General features: G+C 38.1%; 1 protein-coding gene across 1 annotated transcript in view; it reads right to left on the bottom strand.

Annotated features, from left to right (window-relative positions):
• LOC145406461 (single-stranded DNA-binding protein 3-like) overlaps positions 1–15,262 on the bottom strand; it is a 349,906-nt gene that overhangs the window by 50,088 nt on the left and 284,556 nt on the right. Inside the window, exons 9-12 of the mRNA XM_080277616.1 lie at positions 7,370–7,396; positions 3,912–4,159; positions 2,616–2,663; positions 351–411 (exon numbers count right to left, since the gene is read on the bottom strand). Of these exons, the coding sequence (XP_080133742.1) occupies positions 351–411; positions 2,616–2,663; positions 3,912–4,159; positions 7,370–7,396 (384 nt within the window). The remainder of the gene's footprint in view (positions 1–350; positions 412–2,615; positions 2,664–3,911; positions 4,160–7,369; positions 7,397–15,262) is intronic.

Genomic DNA, 15,262 nt, shown 5'->3' on the forward strand with positions numbered 1-15,262 from the left:
AATATAGTAAAAAAAAAAAAAAAAAAAAAAAAAAAAAGCTGGTGAACAGTATATGAAACATTCTTATAATGGCACTGAAAACAAAGTATCATACATCTAAACTAAATAAAACGGCAAAAATTAAGGAGTATGTACAGAGAACAATTCCACAAATTCATTCTAGTCATAAATGAATTTCTTTCTTGAATAAAATGTACAGTATATAATCGATGAATCCTTAACAAATATAAGTACAGTACTGATATTTTACAAATACAGAAGACCAAAACAAAGAAATATGCTGATAAATGTGTGAAGTAAGACTTAGTGAACTCAGTGAGACCAAAGTTATGAGTTTTGAGTATGCCTACCTTGAGGACTGGGCATGATAGGGGTCCCAGGGCCAGGAGGTCCTGCCGATCCTGGTGGTCCCTGCAACAAATACCAGCTCATGTTAATGACAAGCAAATTACGATAACAATACACGAAAATGAAGATCATAAAAGAAAATCAAAGTATAAGCCACTTCAAACTGATGATGTATTATTAATACTACAGTATTCTTACTACTGGCTGATTATATCATTCAGTTCACAAGAGACTTTTAGAAGTGGGAAGGTCATATTTAATTTTCACGAGCCCAAACATAATAAACGGTCTCCAAAAAATCACATAAACTAGTCTATTTGGTAGCCAAAATAAAAATATACATCACCACAAGGAAGAAGTTAAATCAGTGATACTCAGATGGTATTGAGAACATGTAATAAACACATGAAAGTGTTATTTTAACATGTTGTGAGACTTTGGGCAAGAGCTTAGTTTTCCTTTGAAAGAACAACTTGCAGGTTTCCAACTTTTTCCTCCTTGCATTAAAAAAAAAAAAAAAAAAAAAAAAAAAAAAAAAAGTCAATAACTTGTTGCTAATTGCAAGGGTTCCAAAAAGGGGAAACACAGGACACAGAGAATAAAAGTCAATAACTTGTTGCTAATTACAAGGGTTCCAAAAAGGGGAAACACAGGACACAGAGAATAACTGTACAGAGGAAGGCTGATGTGGACTGGCTGAAAGACTGACTGAAACTGATTAAGATGAAGATTACAGGTACATACGGATCTTACTGTCAAAAGCATCTCATATGAAACTTAGGATATGGTATGTGAAAATCGATGGATGGATGGATGGATAATTAGACAGAATAAGAGATCAAGAGACAATCATGTTAATGAAAACTTTGGCAAGAGTTATGGCCAAATGTTAAGGACATAATTGGCCACGGTAAAATCAAATCCCTGATTTTTATGGACAGTTGTAGAATGCCTATGGTTGTCAGACATAATCTGCTTGCATCCTACATTACTGACTGCAGTAAGTAACACTACTGAGAAGTCAGATACATTCTCTATTTATCATGTGCTTCAGGAACTACTGTAAAAAATTAAGGACCAGCTTACCCTTTTGATTTCTGCTTTAACCTTCAAAGTCAGTAATGTTTTCTTTACTTTTTCTTGTCATCATCAGATTATTTTATTTTGCTTAGAGGAGAATTCCTTAACATGAAAGGTTACATAAAATATTGTTTAACACCTTCACTGTGTGTGTGTGTGTGTGTAATTCACCGAGTCGGTCAGGATCACTTGATGGTCGTGATCGTCAGCTTTTACCCTCCCGGAAGGGAGCTGAGAGCTCATATAGTCCGATCTAAGGGCAAGGCTGTGACCTTCACAAACGCACACACCCGTCCCCTTGCTCAAGGGGGACAGTAACCACCCACTTCGTCAGTGAAACTTTTCCCAACCTGAGTGAGGCGCCAACTCCCGTCCACCAGTTGGCAAGCAGGAACGTTACCACTGCACCAGCAAGCTCTCTGTGTGTGTGTGTGTGTGTGTGTGTGTGTGTGTGTGTGTGTGTGTGTGTGTGTGTGTGTGTGTGTGTGTGTGTGTGTGTGTGTGTGTGTGTGTGTGTGTGTGTGTGTGTGTGTGTCCGACTCTGCGCATAGGCTTCACAGCCTGCTCCCAAGGCCCAGTAGTCCTCTTGCATACCACACACCTCCACATGTCACCACATTGGCACTAACCACTATCCATACTGAATATATACCAGAGCTGTTTCATACATGACTGGTGTATTGGTATTAGCGGGGGTACTTTTAGGACATGTCAGTGGGTGTTTTGGGTAAACCAGTAAAGTCAACTTTTTATTAAATTCAATTCCTTACATTGTTCCCCGCCCTAGCGGGGATTTGAACTTCAGTCCATTAGGACTACAGGCCACATCTCTACCAATTCAGTCACCGTCTCCCCTATTCAGCCACTGCCTCCCCTGATGCACTGGCACTTGTGTAACCCAGCATCTCTGCAGACTGTTTTCCCCTCAACACCCTCTCTATACTCTCAACAAAGGATGGCAGACAACAGGAGGGCAGCTTCAGCATACAGTCCACTGGGTTCACATTAAGATGAGCCTGAGCCAAAACAACTCCAAGTTCCTTCCTAAATTGAGTAAAACCATCTGAAGGCAGCAACAATAAACTAAAGATGAATAAATGAAATTAAAGAAGGAAAGATATCACCAGACTGAATGCATTAAGCACATGACTACTAGCACAAAGCTGTGCATAAACGAGGAGACTCACCATGATGCCGCCATATGTGCCTGGAGAGGACGAAGAGTAGCTCATGGGCTGTGGAAGCAATGCCACCATTAGCTGGGCCATCTGTATTAACTGTGATCAAAATACTTGGCACTACTACTACATGGTCTGAACATTCTATACAGTAACTCTTTGTGAATGCAGTTATTAAAAATTCTACTGTATCCTTTCCTATGTCATTTAAAGTGCAATGTACTCTAATGTCATACAACATACAATCAACCTTGAAGAAAACTGCCTAAGCAGTATGTATTTGCTATACTTTACTGTCAAACTGAAAATGCAAAATGAACTGCAGTAACATACATTACACATTTAAAAATTTAAACCTATGTTGATTCCAAAAGCCATCCATCCATCACATCCATCATCCAGTTCAATAAAGTACTGCCCCATCAGGCACACTGGAATACCAAAATCTCATTCACAGGTCAGACAAAATATAAGCCATCAAATATACAGTATAACATACCAGATAACATTAAAAGGAGAAAGCATAAGAAAAATAAATTATAAATATTGCCAACATGTATATTTTCACACATCCTGAGCTTCTACCTCCCACCATACTCCAGCAACTGCATTATTATAATATTTAAATCTTCATTTTACTGCTGATGTTTTTTTTTTAAAGCTTTTATGAATGCTGAATATAATTACAGGAATGCATGGCAAACATCCAGTGTGAAAAAAATCATGGTCATTGGGATTTTGCATAGTGTTGGTTTTCCAAAAAAATTTAATTCAGTGTTTCAGATTAAAGTATGCAGTATTTTAACATATAGTTACTGCATTTATAAATGGTGTGCTTTATGTTAAAGAGGATTGCAAAAAGGCTGAGATGAGCAGAAAAAAGCTGCAGGAGAGGCTTGGATGGAAGGGGAGTACTCTCAGTGAAAATAAGATACTGTACATCAGGCAACACTGGCATGCTGAAGGCTTAAATTAACTATTTTGAAGACAAGAAGATGATGGATGCATGCATATCCTGCTTTCATATATCTTGCAACACATTTTTTAGATATATTAAGAGTGGACTTAGTTTTCAAAAACACTAATTTAAATGTACAGTATATGGATTACCGTAAAGTAACTGAGGTAATACAAAAAGCATGTACAGTAACACAAACTAACGAACAATACTCCAAGATGGAGTCATGTGGACTCTTTATGACTCTTTATGTTCTAGTGCAAAATACGGTACCTGGCTTTCAGAAACTCAAGATAAACAAACATTAACACAAATTAAACTGAAAAAGCAGTATGATTAATACTGACGGTAGATGTGTTTGGTGTCCACGGCTGCCTGGGTCCTGGTCCTCCCATACTCATAGGTGGCATACCCGGCCCTGGACCCCCAGGTCCCGGTCCTCCTGGGCCTCCAGGTCCTCCTGGGCCCATACTGCTAGGTGGTGGTCCTCTCATACCTGGAGCATAACCTCCTGGACCCATGGGACCCATACCTGGCCCTGGACCCATTGCTGGCCCTCGGGGACCTGCCATTCGGGGATTCATGCCAGGGGGACCTGAAGGAGCAAAGTACGGTAACTGGGACTCAAGAGTTATTACTCAAACCATACATTAACATCCATATACCAACATATAGTACATATATATACATAAATATATATATATATATATATATATATATATATATATATATATATATATCACCCATCTTATGTAACAATTTTAGCTTTCAGAATACAGTTCATTTCAATGACAAATGCAGCAGCAAAAAGAACATAAAATTAGAGAATACTGTATTCTTATTTATAAACTATATACAGTATAACTTATATAAACTTCCATGATAATATATCAAGGCACCAGACAAACAGTGTTGACAATGGGCTAGCTAGACATACACAAGGGCCAAAAGAGAGACAGAGAGGGAAAGAATAAGAAAAAGAGAAAGAGACAGGAAGTGAGAGGGAGCAGCACACCTGACCTCATGCCCAGCACACCAGACTGGAGACCCTGAAGTGTAAGTAACTGGACAAGGCCCACATTCTCATCAGCTAAGAAGATTTCTTATCTCTCATCCTTATCCATTTATTTAGAATACTATGCCTTACTACTCTCTTGTATGGTATTTATAGCTTTACAATACTGACACACAGCATAAACAACATTCAAGAGAATACTGATGTGCCATATGCAGAAACAAACTGGTAAGGAAGATGTGCTTGGGAGTCTCCTAAACTGATTTGAATGTGGTCCCAGGTATACCATTCTAGTTGCAGATGCACCAAACTTACCCAAGTTTACACTGCAAGTTCAAATATTTGTAAGCTGCATGGGTTTGCAACTATTACAAATATCAAAAGTGTTCCAATATACAGCACAGGCTCTGGAAAGTTCACCCAACCTCATGCCAGTATGGTATATTAGTCCAGCCTCTTCTAATGCAGGGCCTCCACACCAGACTAAGACACGCAAAGCATCACAGAGGAAGGACAAGATGACACACCAGACAACAGCATGATAAAATGTGGGATATTCTGTGACAAAGGATAAGCAGCTGAAAGTCCACAATGAAGCAATAACAAAGCTTGAGATCACAGAACACTCCCCAGAAGTTCTTCCTCACCTCATTTTGTATACAATAAGAGGTTGTGAAGACTAGCAAAACTGACAATACTGGATGTACTAGGGCATATGACCTTTTGTGTTCCTCAAACTTGCATGTAATTGAAAAAATTAACTAAATCAGCATTCAGTACATCAATCTGTAGGTTCCAAATCATAAACATTGTACTACTATTTATATATATTGAAAAAGAAGAAAGAAAAACGAAAAAAAAAAAGAAAGGAACCAGTCTGTACACAATATTTCCAAACAGCTATGACACTTACAATATAGGCATGAGGGCAACTGTAATCACTAATGTGTTGGTAACAAATGTTAAATAGTTGTTAAATATCTGATGCTGCATCACAGCTTTACCTATAACACTTGTTCCTTCACACTGGGTTTCAAGTTTTGGACTTAGCCTTCACTACTTCTAACTACTTTCATGTACTGAGGAAGAAGACTGTGTGATACAAATTTACCCTGGGAGAAGACTGATGGCTGAAGATGAATACTTCCTGATAATACCTTCAGAAAGATGCATCACATATGTAATTCATTCTTACACAAGGTAACTAAGCCTATTCAAACTAACCTAACTTAACTTTCCCACATACTAAGACATACATAAAGAGTAACATGACACTGGACTGGCACAAGGGAAGCAGAAAATGGTTTAATTGGGGATGAAATACCCAGGATCTTGCATGCATGCATGTGCATTTGCATAAGTTTGAAGACTGTGCATCGATGTTTTTGGATATACTTTCATTATCTATATAAACTACTTAAAATGTAAAACTTATATGAAGTTCAATATTAGTTGCATTCTAACGTAACACTATACAAATGTTCTCCATATTGGCAAGGGGGGCATTCACTTGAAAACTGCAACTACTGAAGGCAAACTGTACATTCCTAACATGTAATGAGACAATCTTCAAGACTTCAAAGTCCTAATATTTTAAGTAAATGATTATTTGTTGAGTATGATCCACTGTCTGACTCTGCTATCAACAACTAGTCAATTCATAACTTTTTTATCAACTCCCTGTTTATGAGGTGGGCAAAATTGTAAGCCTTCCAATGAAACATAAAAATCAACTTTACCTGCCAACTAAAGAATCAACATATTAATGATTAACACAAAGATGTATAGTGTACTACAGGGATCTAGCTTTTGTAGTGTATAAATCAATTTAAATTACAAAAATGACAACACAAAAATGAAGGGTAATACAAAATTATATTGCCACAGTGTACAGGATCACTATGTCCTACAATACCAAAGGCTGAATTTGTATGACTGTGATGGCATGAACAGCAGGGGGAATATGTCAGAAAGATTACCAGGGGTCGAAAAGAATTACTGCTGCTTAAGGAAAAAATAAACTGGCAAAAAGGCAAAATGTACATAGCAAAAAGAAATTTCTGAATGATTCAAGTATACACAAACTTATTCCAATATACTCATAAAAGCAAGCTGGTGATTTCAAGCAATATAAATTATAATTACTCTCTATAACACTTAAAATAATTACTTCAGCAAACTCTTTAAAGAAACTGCTAATGACATAGCAGTAAAAAATGCCTGCATACTCTTATCTGCTTCTTATGACTAGTTCTTGTGGTCATGGTTTTTTCGACCCCTGATGATACCAAGATAATGACAGAGGACAATGCCATAGGGCTGATGGGACTCTATAACAGAACACAGAACACAGGAGCACCATACAGTTGGCTTGGAAAGAGCTACGTAAACTGTTGCATGAACGTCATGTATTAGGTTGTCAACACAGAAGCGCAAAAGTTTACAACAAAGGGTCTTAACAATCAGAGCTCATGCCTGAAGATTGCAGTACAGTACTTAAAAAATGAACTTGCAAGTATTAATGATTGATCCTGAGCTCAACTACCACAGCTGATTATTTTGGGGAGTGAAATGTAAAGATGATCTTCATGAAAGGAATATGTGAGCTCTGGCTAAATTCTGATCAATCCTGAGCTCTTAGTAAAAGTCATTGTCAAGCACTGTGACTGGTTTGGGGTCAATCTTGAGCTCTGAATGGTGGAAATGGCACACTCCTGAGCTCTGACTGATGGAGATGGATCAATCCATGATCTGATTGGAGGAGAGGGAACTTGCCAGGCGAGTTCCTACCTTGCCAACCAACAAAGTCTCCATCTCCTGAATGGAAGAGAGGAAGAAATGGTTCATTAATGCAAAGTTGGACAATGTACTGAAAGCTTATTTGAAAAACTGATATATAGTAGAATCGTTTGGGGTCATTTTAATATTCTGCTTATTATTTACTCATATTATGCGAATATAAACTTTGCACACAGTAAGATCTTTGTTCTCATACTAAAGAAAACTGCAAGTGAGAATATTCCATAAAATTTTGAAGGGAGGAACACACACATGCATGTGGAATAAAATAAAAATTGAACAACTGTAACAGTTTTCATGTTTAATATGTAATAAATACTGATTTTCAAAAAAAAGAAAAAGAAAAAAAAAAAAAAGTCCCTTGTCAACCCTGGGCTATCAAACAAATGAAATATGAATTATGACTTGGCATGCTTATGAGACCACAGGACCACAATCGACAGCTGAGATGCAACATCTTCAGCAACCCATCTCATGTCTTACGATTCTTTGAGAAAGTTGTGAATATCAGTTATCTGTGTGTGCAACCAACAAGTGTGTTTCAAAAAATGAAATCTTTTACTGCATATTTATATCTGTAACTTGTCAATCATTTATTATCTGACAACAAATCTGTATACTATATAGTACACGTTTCAAAAACCTTCAATACTGAACATAAATACATTTTCAACCATAATAAACTCTTACTTACTCTTTAGATACTATTTCAATCCCACAATCTGATTCATTAACGACCATATGAATGGTAAGAATACATGCTTATCCCTTCCATAATTCTAACACAACCTATGGTGCAAAATAATAATAAAATTCCTTAAAGATAAAAAAATAATAATAATAATCTTCCTTAAGGTAATCAAATGAAGCAGACTAACAAACCTCATATATTACCATCATGACTGTAAGACCACTTAACAGTACACAGTTCTGTGCTGTAAGCTGGGCCAACAAGGATAACTAATTTAAGTGGCAAAAATCTTTTCAATCTGATGATGTACTTTTCATTTTTGGCTGTTTTTAAGACTTTATTAACCTTATGATACTTTCTGAATGAGAGCGGTTAAATAAAGCTTTTCATTAACCCTTTCACAATGGAAAGTCTTTCCCAAGTTGAATAAAACAATTTGGCGACAACAGGAAGAAAGTGAACACGTAATGAACGTGAGGGGGTTTAAAGCTTAAACAGTACTGTACTAATATCTTATGGTTATGCTGATGACAGTTGTGGTTGATGTTTCTGAGACTTAACCAATGTTATACTTACTTGAAAACACTTGGCATATTGAAGCATAGCAGGTTCATACGATACCAGTATTACGCAAGGTTCCTTTGCATTTAGATTTCCTGGATGCATTTATCACACTGATATTCACTAATCATATTCATATAAACTATTACAGGTATAACTACATACTGTACTCATATAAATTTCAGTATATCTCATTACAGATGTAAAGTACCTTTACCATAAATTAAAAAAGAATGAATGGACAAAGACAAGTCAGAAAATTAGTGGCACAGAAGTGCAGTTCATGAAAAAAATTAACAAAAAGAAATCAAGAATGACACAGTTTAAATACAGCAATAAATGAAAGAGTGTAGTTTGGAGTGGTAGAGTGGTGACATGTCGCAAGAAACTCAGATACTGTCACAGCTGACCCTGAATGAGCTTTGGGGTTATGGGAGTTGTAATCAGATAACATAATGGTTCTTAATCCTTCAATCTAGTGGCATATAATTAATATTCTAGCTACAGTATTTCCAGACAATTCTATTACCTTAAAGAAAGACTTTTTGATCTTGAGTTACATATAGCCCTCATCAACCCTTTGACTTTATGACATCTCCCCTAAGTTGAATGAATAAAACCATCTTGTGGAAGGAAAAAAAACAGTAGGGAAAAATGTCCTCAGAGAGAAGGGATTAAACTCCAGATCATCACCCTGTCATATTAACCCTTTCATTTCCATACGACGCAGGCTGCGTCCAACTGCAGGCATATACTCGGGATGTGGGCTGGCTCAGCCTTGGCCAAGTGCTGGGAGAACCCTCCGTTTCCACGCTCGTGGTATTCTTAAACATTTTATCCTCACACCCTTAGTTTTGCTTCTATCTCCGTGATTTTTTTTTCCTCCTCAAAATCTTGAATAGTTGTGCTTCCTTATGGTGTTGATAAAAACGTTTAGCGAATATAAATTGTTAACTTACGATGTTTTTTCTTTCCTTCATGTTTTCTCACAGAAATATATGTTTTATGGGAACTGTTACTGAGAATGAGTTTTAGGAAATTTCATTAGCTACATTTTGGTATATAAACATTTACTGTAGGACAATTCAGGTAGGTTTTACACACCACAAAAGGAAATCATCTTACAATCGAACTGCAGTGCGGGAACGGTGTGTTGCTAAATTATATTTTCCCCTGCCTTTATTTATGCCTCTATCTGCATGATTTTTTATTAACATAATCTCGAATAGTTGTACTTGCTTATGGTGTTGATAAAAATGTTTGGTGAACATAAATTATGCACTGATTTACGATGTTTTTTCTTTCCTTCTTGTTTCCTCATAGAATTATAAAATTATGTTTTATGGTAATTCTTACTGAGAAAGAGTTTTAGCAAATTTCCTTAGCTACATTTTGGTATATAAACATTTACTGTAGGACAATTCAGGTCGGTTTTACATACCGCAAAAGATGATTACAGTATCTTATGATCGTGCTGCAGTGAGGGAGTGGTGTTTCACACAGCTAAACTTATGGCTAAATTATTTTTTCCCATGCCTTCGTTTATGCCTCTACTGGCCTGATTTTTCATTCACGTAATCTCGAGTACTTGTACTTGCTTATGGTGTTAATAAAACGTTCAGCGAATATAAATTATACACTAATTTACGATGTTTTTTCTTTCCATCAAGGGGCAATTCTGTTGGACACAGCTTGCGTCGTCCAGTAATGAGCAGGTGAGATTAAGTTCGACGCAGCCTGTGTCATCCAGTAACAAGTGGGCGACTTTTGCACCGCTACCCTAAGTATCGAAAGGGTTAATTGGACTGGCATCAAGTAAGGTCTCCTGTGCTTATCCTAACCTTTCTTTGGAGACCAATAGAGGGAATGCCAAGGGGTTTCCACTGTCCACAATTTATATAGTCGGGAACAGAAGTTAACATTTCATCTCCTCTACCTCTCTCTATCCTCTACTGACGAACATTACCAAGCTGACATGTATGATTCTGTGATATGATGTGCTAGGAAAGAAAACGACAGACATACCATAAGTCTGAAGAAGAATCAATAGAACAGAGCACTTGTCCTTAAGCATATACCAAAAAAGGCCTTTACAGTAACACAGTAATAGACAATCCCACAGTACCCCCTTTATGGTGAGGGGATCCAAGGTTACACTACCACAGTTCAGTACATTTAAGACTGTAGGACCAGTTTACTCCCCAAAAGGGCATTACATGACCGGAAAGACTCATCTTTAAGTCACAAAGAAAAATGAATCAAATATCAGCCCTCAAGTTTCAATCTGCAACATGATGTCATGTGACTTATAGCAAATTGCTGAAGACTAAATATCATGTCTTTTCAGACCGGGAACTGCATATACAAGCAACAGAAAATGCATGACTGGCTACTGGACTAGAAAACAAACAAACTTTTACTTTCGCTGATTCACAAGGGGCTCGGTTCAAACTAATTATTCTCTATATCGATGGTATATTTCCTTCTAAATGAACGGATTTTTCACATATTCAAAAGGGACCTACATATGTGATTTAGCTGTAACTCATCAACATCATCCTCCTCCTCCTCCTCATCCAAACTTCTTTTCCTGCCTAAGGATGGGGTAAGGGTGGGTCTAGAGGGAGAGAGAGAGAAAAAAAAAAATGACTGAGAACTAATTAGTTTTCTTTATGACTGAATATCAATGACAGAATAGGAGTATTCACACGCCTGGAGAAATGCCAGATGTAACCAATATTTTAATTTTTCAGATGGAAAAAAAAATCACATGTCGGGCAATAATTGAATGTCCTTTTTCATGCATCTTACTTGTTGTAAAAATACATAAATATTCTATTTCTTCTCTTTCAAACAGTATTGTGTCAATGCAGCATGAACAAAAGTAATTATACAAAAATATTTCACAGCGGTTGCAGCCTGGTTTATGCTATTCTATCTATCTATTGCCAGACACCTCAATCCCGTTTGGGGTGGCCACAAACAAATCGCCTCCAAGTCGCCCTGTCCCCCGCCATTTCACTGCCCTGCTCCCAACTCACACCCCCCTCTCTCATATACCTCTCCACCCCATCCCTCCATCTCATCCTCGGTCTCCCCCTCCCTCTTCCACCCTCCACCTCACTCACATACACTCTCTTCGTCAATCTTTCACCCTCCATCCTCTCCACATGGCCAAACCACCTCAGTGTGTTCCTCACAACGCTTCCTATCACATCCACATCCACACCACAACGCTCCTTTATATCCTCATTCGTCAGCCTGTCTCTCCACGTGACTCCACAGGCTCCCCTTAAATAACTCATTTCCACTGCTCTCACTCTTGACTTGTGTCCTTCCAACAATGTCCAAGCTTCACTTCCGTACGTTAGAGTTGGTATCACAATACTGTCATGTAGTAACTTTTTTACTTCCATGCTCACTTCCCTGTTTCTTATCACTGCTTTTAAGGAACCAGCAACCTTTCTTCCCTGCTGTACCCTTTCAAGCACTTCACCCTCCAAACCTCCATCCTTACTCATCACACTACCCAAATACTTAAACGTACTCACATTTTCCAATTCCTCACCATCCAACCTTGCTGTACATTCACTGACTTCACCTCTCTCAAAGACCATCACTTTACTCTTCCCTACATTCACCTTTAGGTTCCGTTTCTTACACACTCTCTCAAACTCATCCACCAAGCCTTGCAGCTCCCCTTTGTCTTCACTCAACAACACAGTATCATCTGCAAACAACAGTACAGGGAGTTTCAAAACACTATCCTCTCTCACCAGGGCCACTCCAACATCCACTACCCTACCTTGTACCTCTTTTATTACCCCATCCATGTACAGATTGAACAACCATGGAGACATGACACATCCCTGTTTCAAACCAACTTTCACAGAGAAAAATTCACTTAGTTCACCATCCACACGCACTGCAGCCTTCGCACCATCGTACATACTCTTCACAGCATTCAACAACTTCCCATCTACTCCATATATTCTTAACACTTTCCACAATCCTTGTCTATCCACCCTGTCATATGCTTTCTCCAAATCCATGAAAGCCGCATACAACTTCTTTCCCTTCTCTAGAAACTTTTCCACTAAAGATCTAAGAATGAATATCTGATCTACACAACCTCTTCCCTTCCTAAAGCCTCCTGTTCTTCTCCAACTAATTTCTCTGTTCTTTCTCTAACTCTGTCTATAAGTAACCTACCATACACTTTTCCTATTATACTAAGAAGACAAATGCCCCTATGATTACCACACACTTCTTTTTCCCCCTTTTCCTTTGTACAAGGGAATAATTATACCTGACTTCCAATCCTCCGGGACTCTACCTTCCTCCCAGGCCAATCTGCACATCCTCCACATCCATTCTACTACTATCTCTCCCCCATGCTTCAGCATTTCACCACACACTCCATCAATTCCTGGGGCTTTCCCCGATTTAACTTTCTTCATTGCTTCCACAACTTCCATCCTACTGATTTCTTCCTGTCTTCTCACCTCCCTCCTTCTCCCAGCCATTCCCCAGCCACTTATACTCGCATTACTTCCATCCTCCACGTTCAACAATTCCTTAAAGTGTTCTCTCCATCTGCTCACTTTTTCTCCCTTCTCCACTAGTAATCTACCATTTTTATCTTTCACTCCCCTGCTAACTTCACTTCCACTCTGTCTTACTCTTTTCACTTCTCTCCAGAACATTTTCTTACAGTCCCTCCACTTTACACTCAAATTCCTTCCAAATTCCTCATCCACTCTCTTCTTACTCTCTTACTAATCTTTTCACCTCTCTCTTCCTTTCCACATATAACTCTCTCTTCCGCCTCTCAACTTCTTCCACGCCCCTATTTCTCATCCATTCATTGTATGCTTTCTTCTTTTGTGCCACAGCCTGTTTCACCTCTTCAGTCCACCACGCTGTTCCTTGCACCCCCCTCCGTCTTCTCTTCCTTCCACACACCACATCACATGCTGCACATATTTCTTCTGTAAATATCTTACACACACCTTCCACGTCTCCCATCTGCTCCAATTCATATTTGCCCAATCGTTCCTCCACTTCTCTCTTATACTCTGCCTTTTTCTCATCCTCTTGTAACCTTTCCACTCTCCTTGCAACTACTCCTTCCTCTCGTCTTTCCCTTCTTCTATTCCTCCATCTTACTTGCAACCTAATTCTGGCCACCACCAAGTAGTGGTCAGAAAGTCCACTCCCCCAACCTCTATACACTCTTGCATCCTTTACGCATGCATAGAAATATATATGTATATCTTTATCCAATAACAGAAATTAATTGTAATTTATACTAACAAATTAAACTCCCTATGAGTTAGGATAAAACTCAATTCACTAAAAAAAAAAAAAAAAATGTCGATATTTATATGCTGCCTCCGGTACAACAAGTTTTCCGAGGAAACCGAAACAGAAGTCGGTCTTCACCGGCTGATCTGCTCATCACCTGTGCCTACTTCGTACGTCTGGCAGCGCTAAGCTTCGGTACGCCCTAAAATTTTAGAGTCTAATAATTATTAAACTATAAATAGATCATATATACGATTTTTTGTACAAGTAAGATTATATACAAATGTCATTATTCATATGCCTTTTTGACTTCTTACAGTCCAAAAACCGTCTTTTTGTCAAATATTGTACTAATCTTCTTAGAGAAGAATATACAAATATAGTATTTTATCAGCAATATTTTGGGTCAAATACCATGAGTTATTTACATTTTTTAAAGCTATTTGCTTAACCAATATCATAATTATCGATCAGAAAAATAACACTGAAATTTAACTAAGACCCCCTCAGACCGCTGAAAAGAAAACTAGACATGGTTTCTGGCTGTGTCTGGCAGATTTTCCTCTTCGCGCGAACGCTCCTATTGCATCAGCCATAGCTAGACTATAGTAGGACTCGCCCACGTTTGCGGCTGTGGTGTGGCCCGGAACTGTGTACAGTGTTGCCACGTTTTCTATACCGTTATCTCTCTCTCTCTCTCTCTCCTGGCGGGAAATGTGAGCCACCCTGAGTACTTTTGATTCTTTTATAAGTTATTTACAATTGTGCTTTCATTTGTTAATTTGGTTTTGTTATATTTAGTGATGCCGACAATGCATTCAATGCATGCCCCTCTCCTGCCTCTCTCTCTCTCTCTCTCTCTCTCTCTCTCTCTCTCTCACCGACTGGGTGTGGGTGTTGCCGCTCGCGAGTGAATAATGTTTTTTTTTTTTTTTTTACTTCGGTATTGGCATATGCCTACTATTTTGTCCTACATATTAGCTTACGATTATAAATTTGATTATTCCTCGTCCTTAAAATTATGGTAAAAGCCGGTAAATGTGAGCATTTTTCCCTAGCAACACCTGTACAAGCTATGGTTGGGTCTACGGAGGTACGTACTTTACCTTAAGCCAGACTGGGTAAGTGTTGCCACTCACAAGAATTACATGAATTATTTCTTTTACTTTGGATATTGGCATATTTCTTCTTTTTTCAGGCTCATTATCTTATATCCATAACTGTGATATTATTATCCACCCTAAAACTACGCTAAAACATTAAAAGTGACTACAATTTCTTTTAGCAACACTGTACAATATGTATGCCATGTTTCTGTGTTACTG

Source organism: Coenobita brevimanus, chromosome 70 (assembly GCF_032717465.1).
Source record: "Coenobita brevimanus isolate Jiangsu-jjx chromosome 70, ASM3271746v2, whole genome shotgun sequence".
In the NCBI taxonomy this organism is placed as follows: domain Eukaryota; kingdom Metazoa; phylum Arthropoda; class Malacostraca; order Decapoda; family Coenobitidae; genus Coenobita; species Coenobita brevimanus.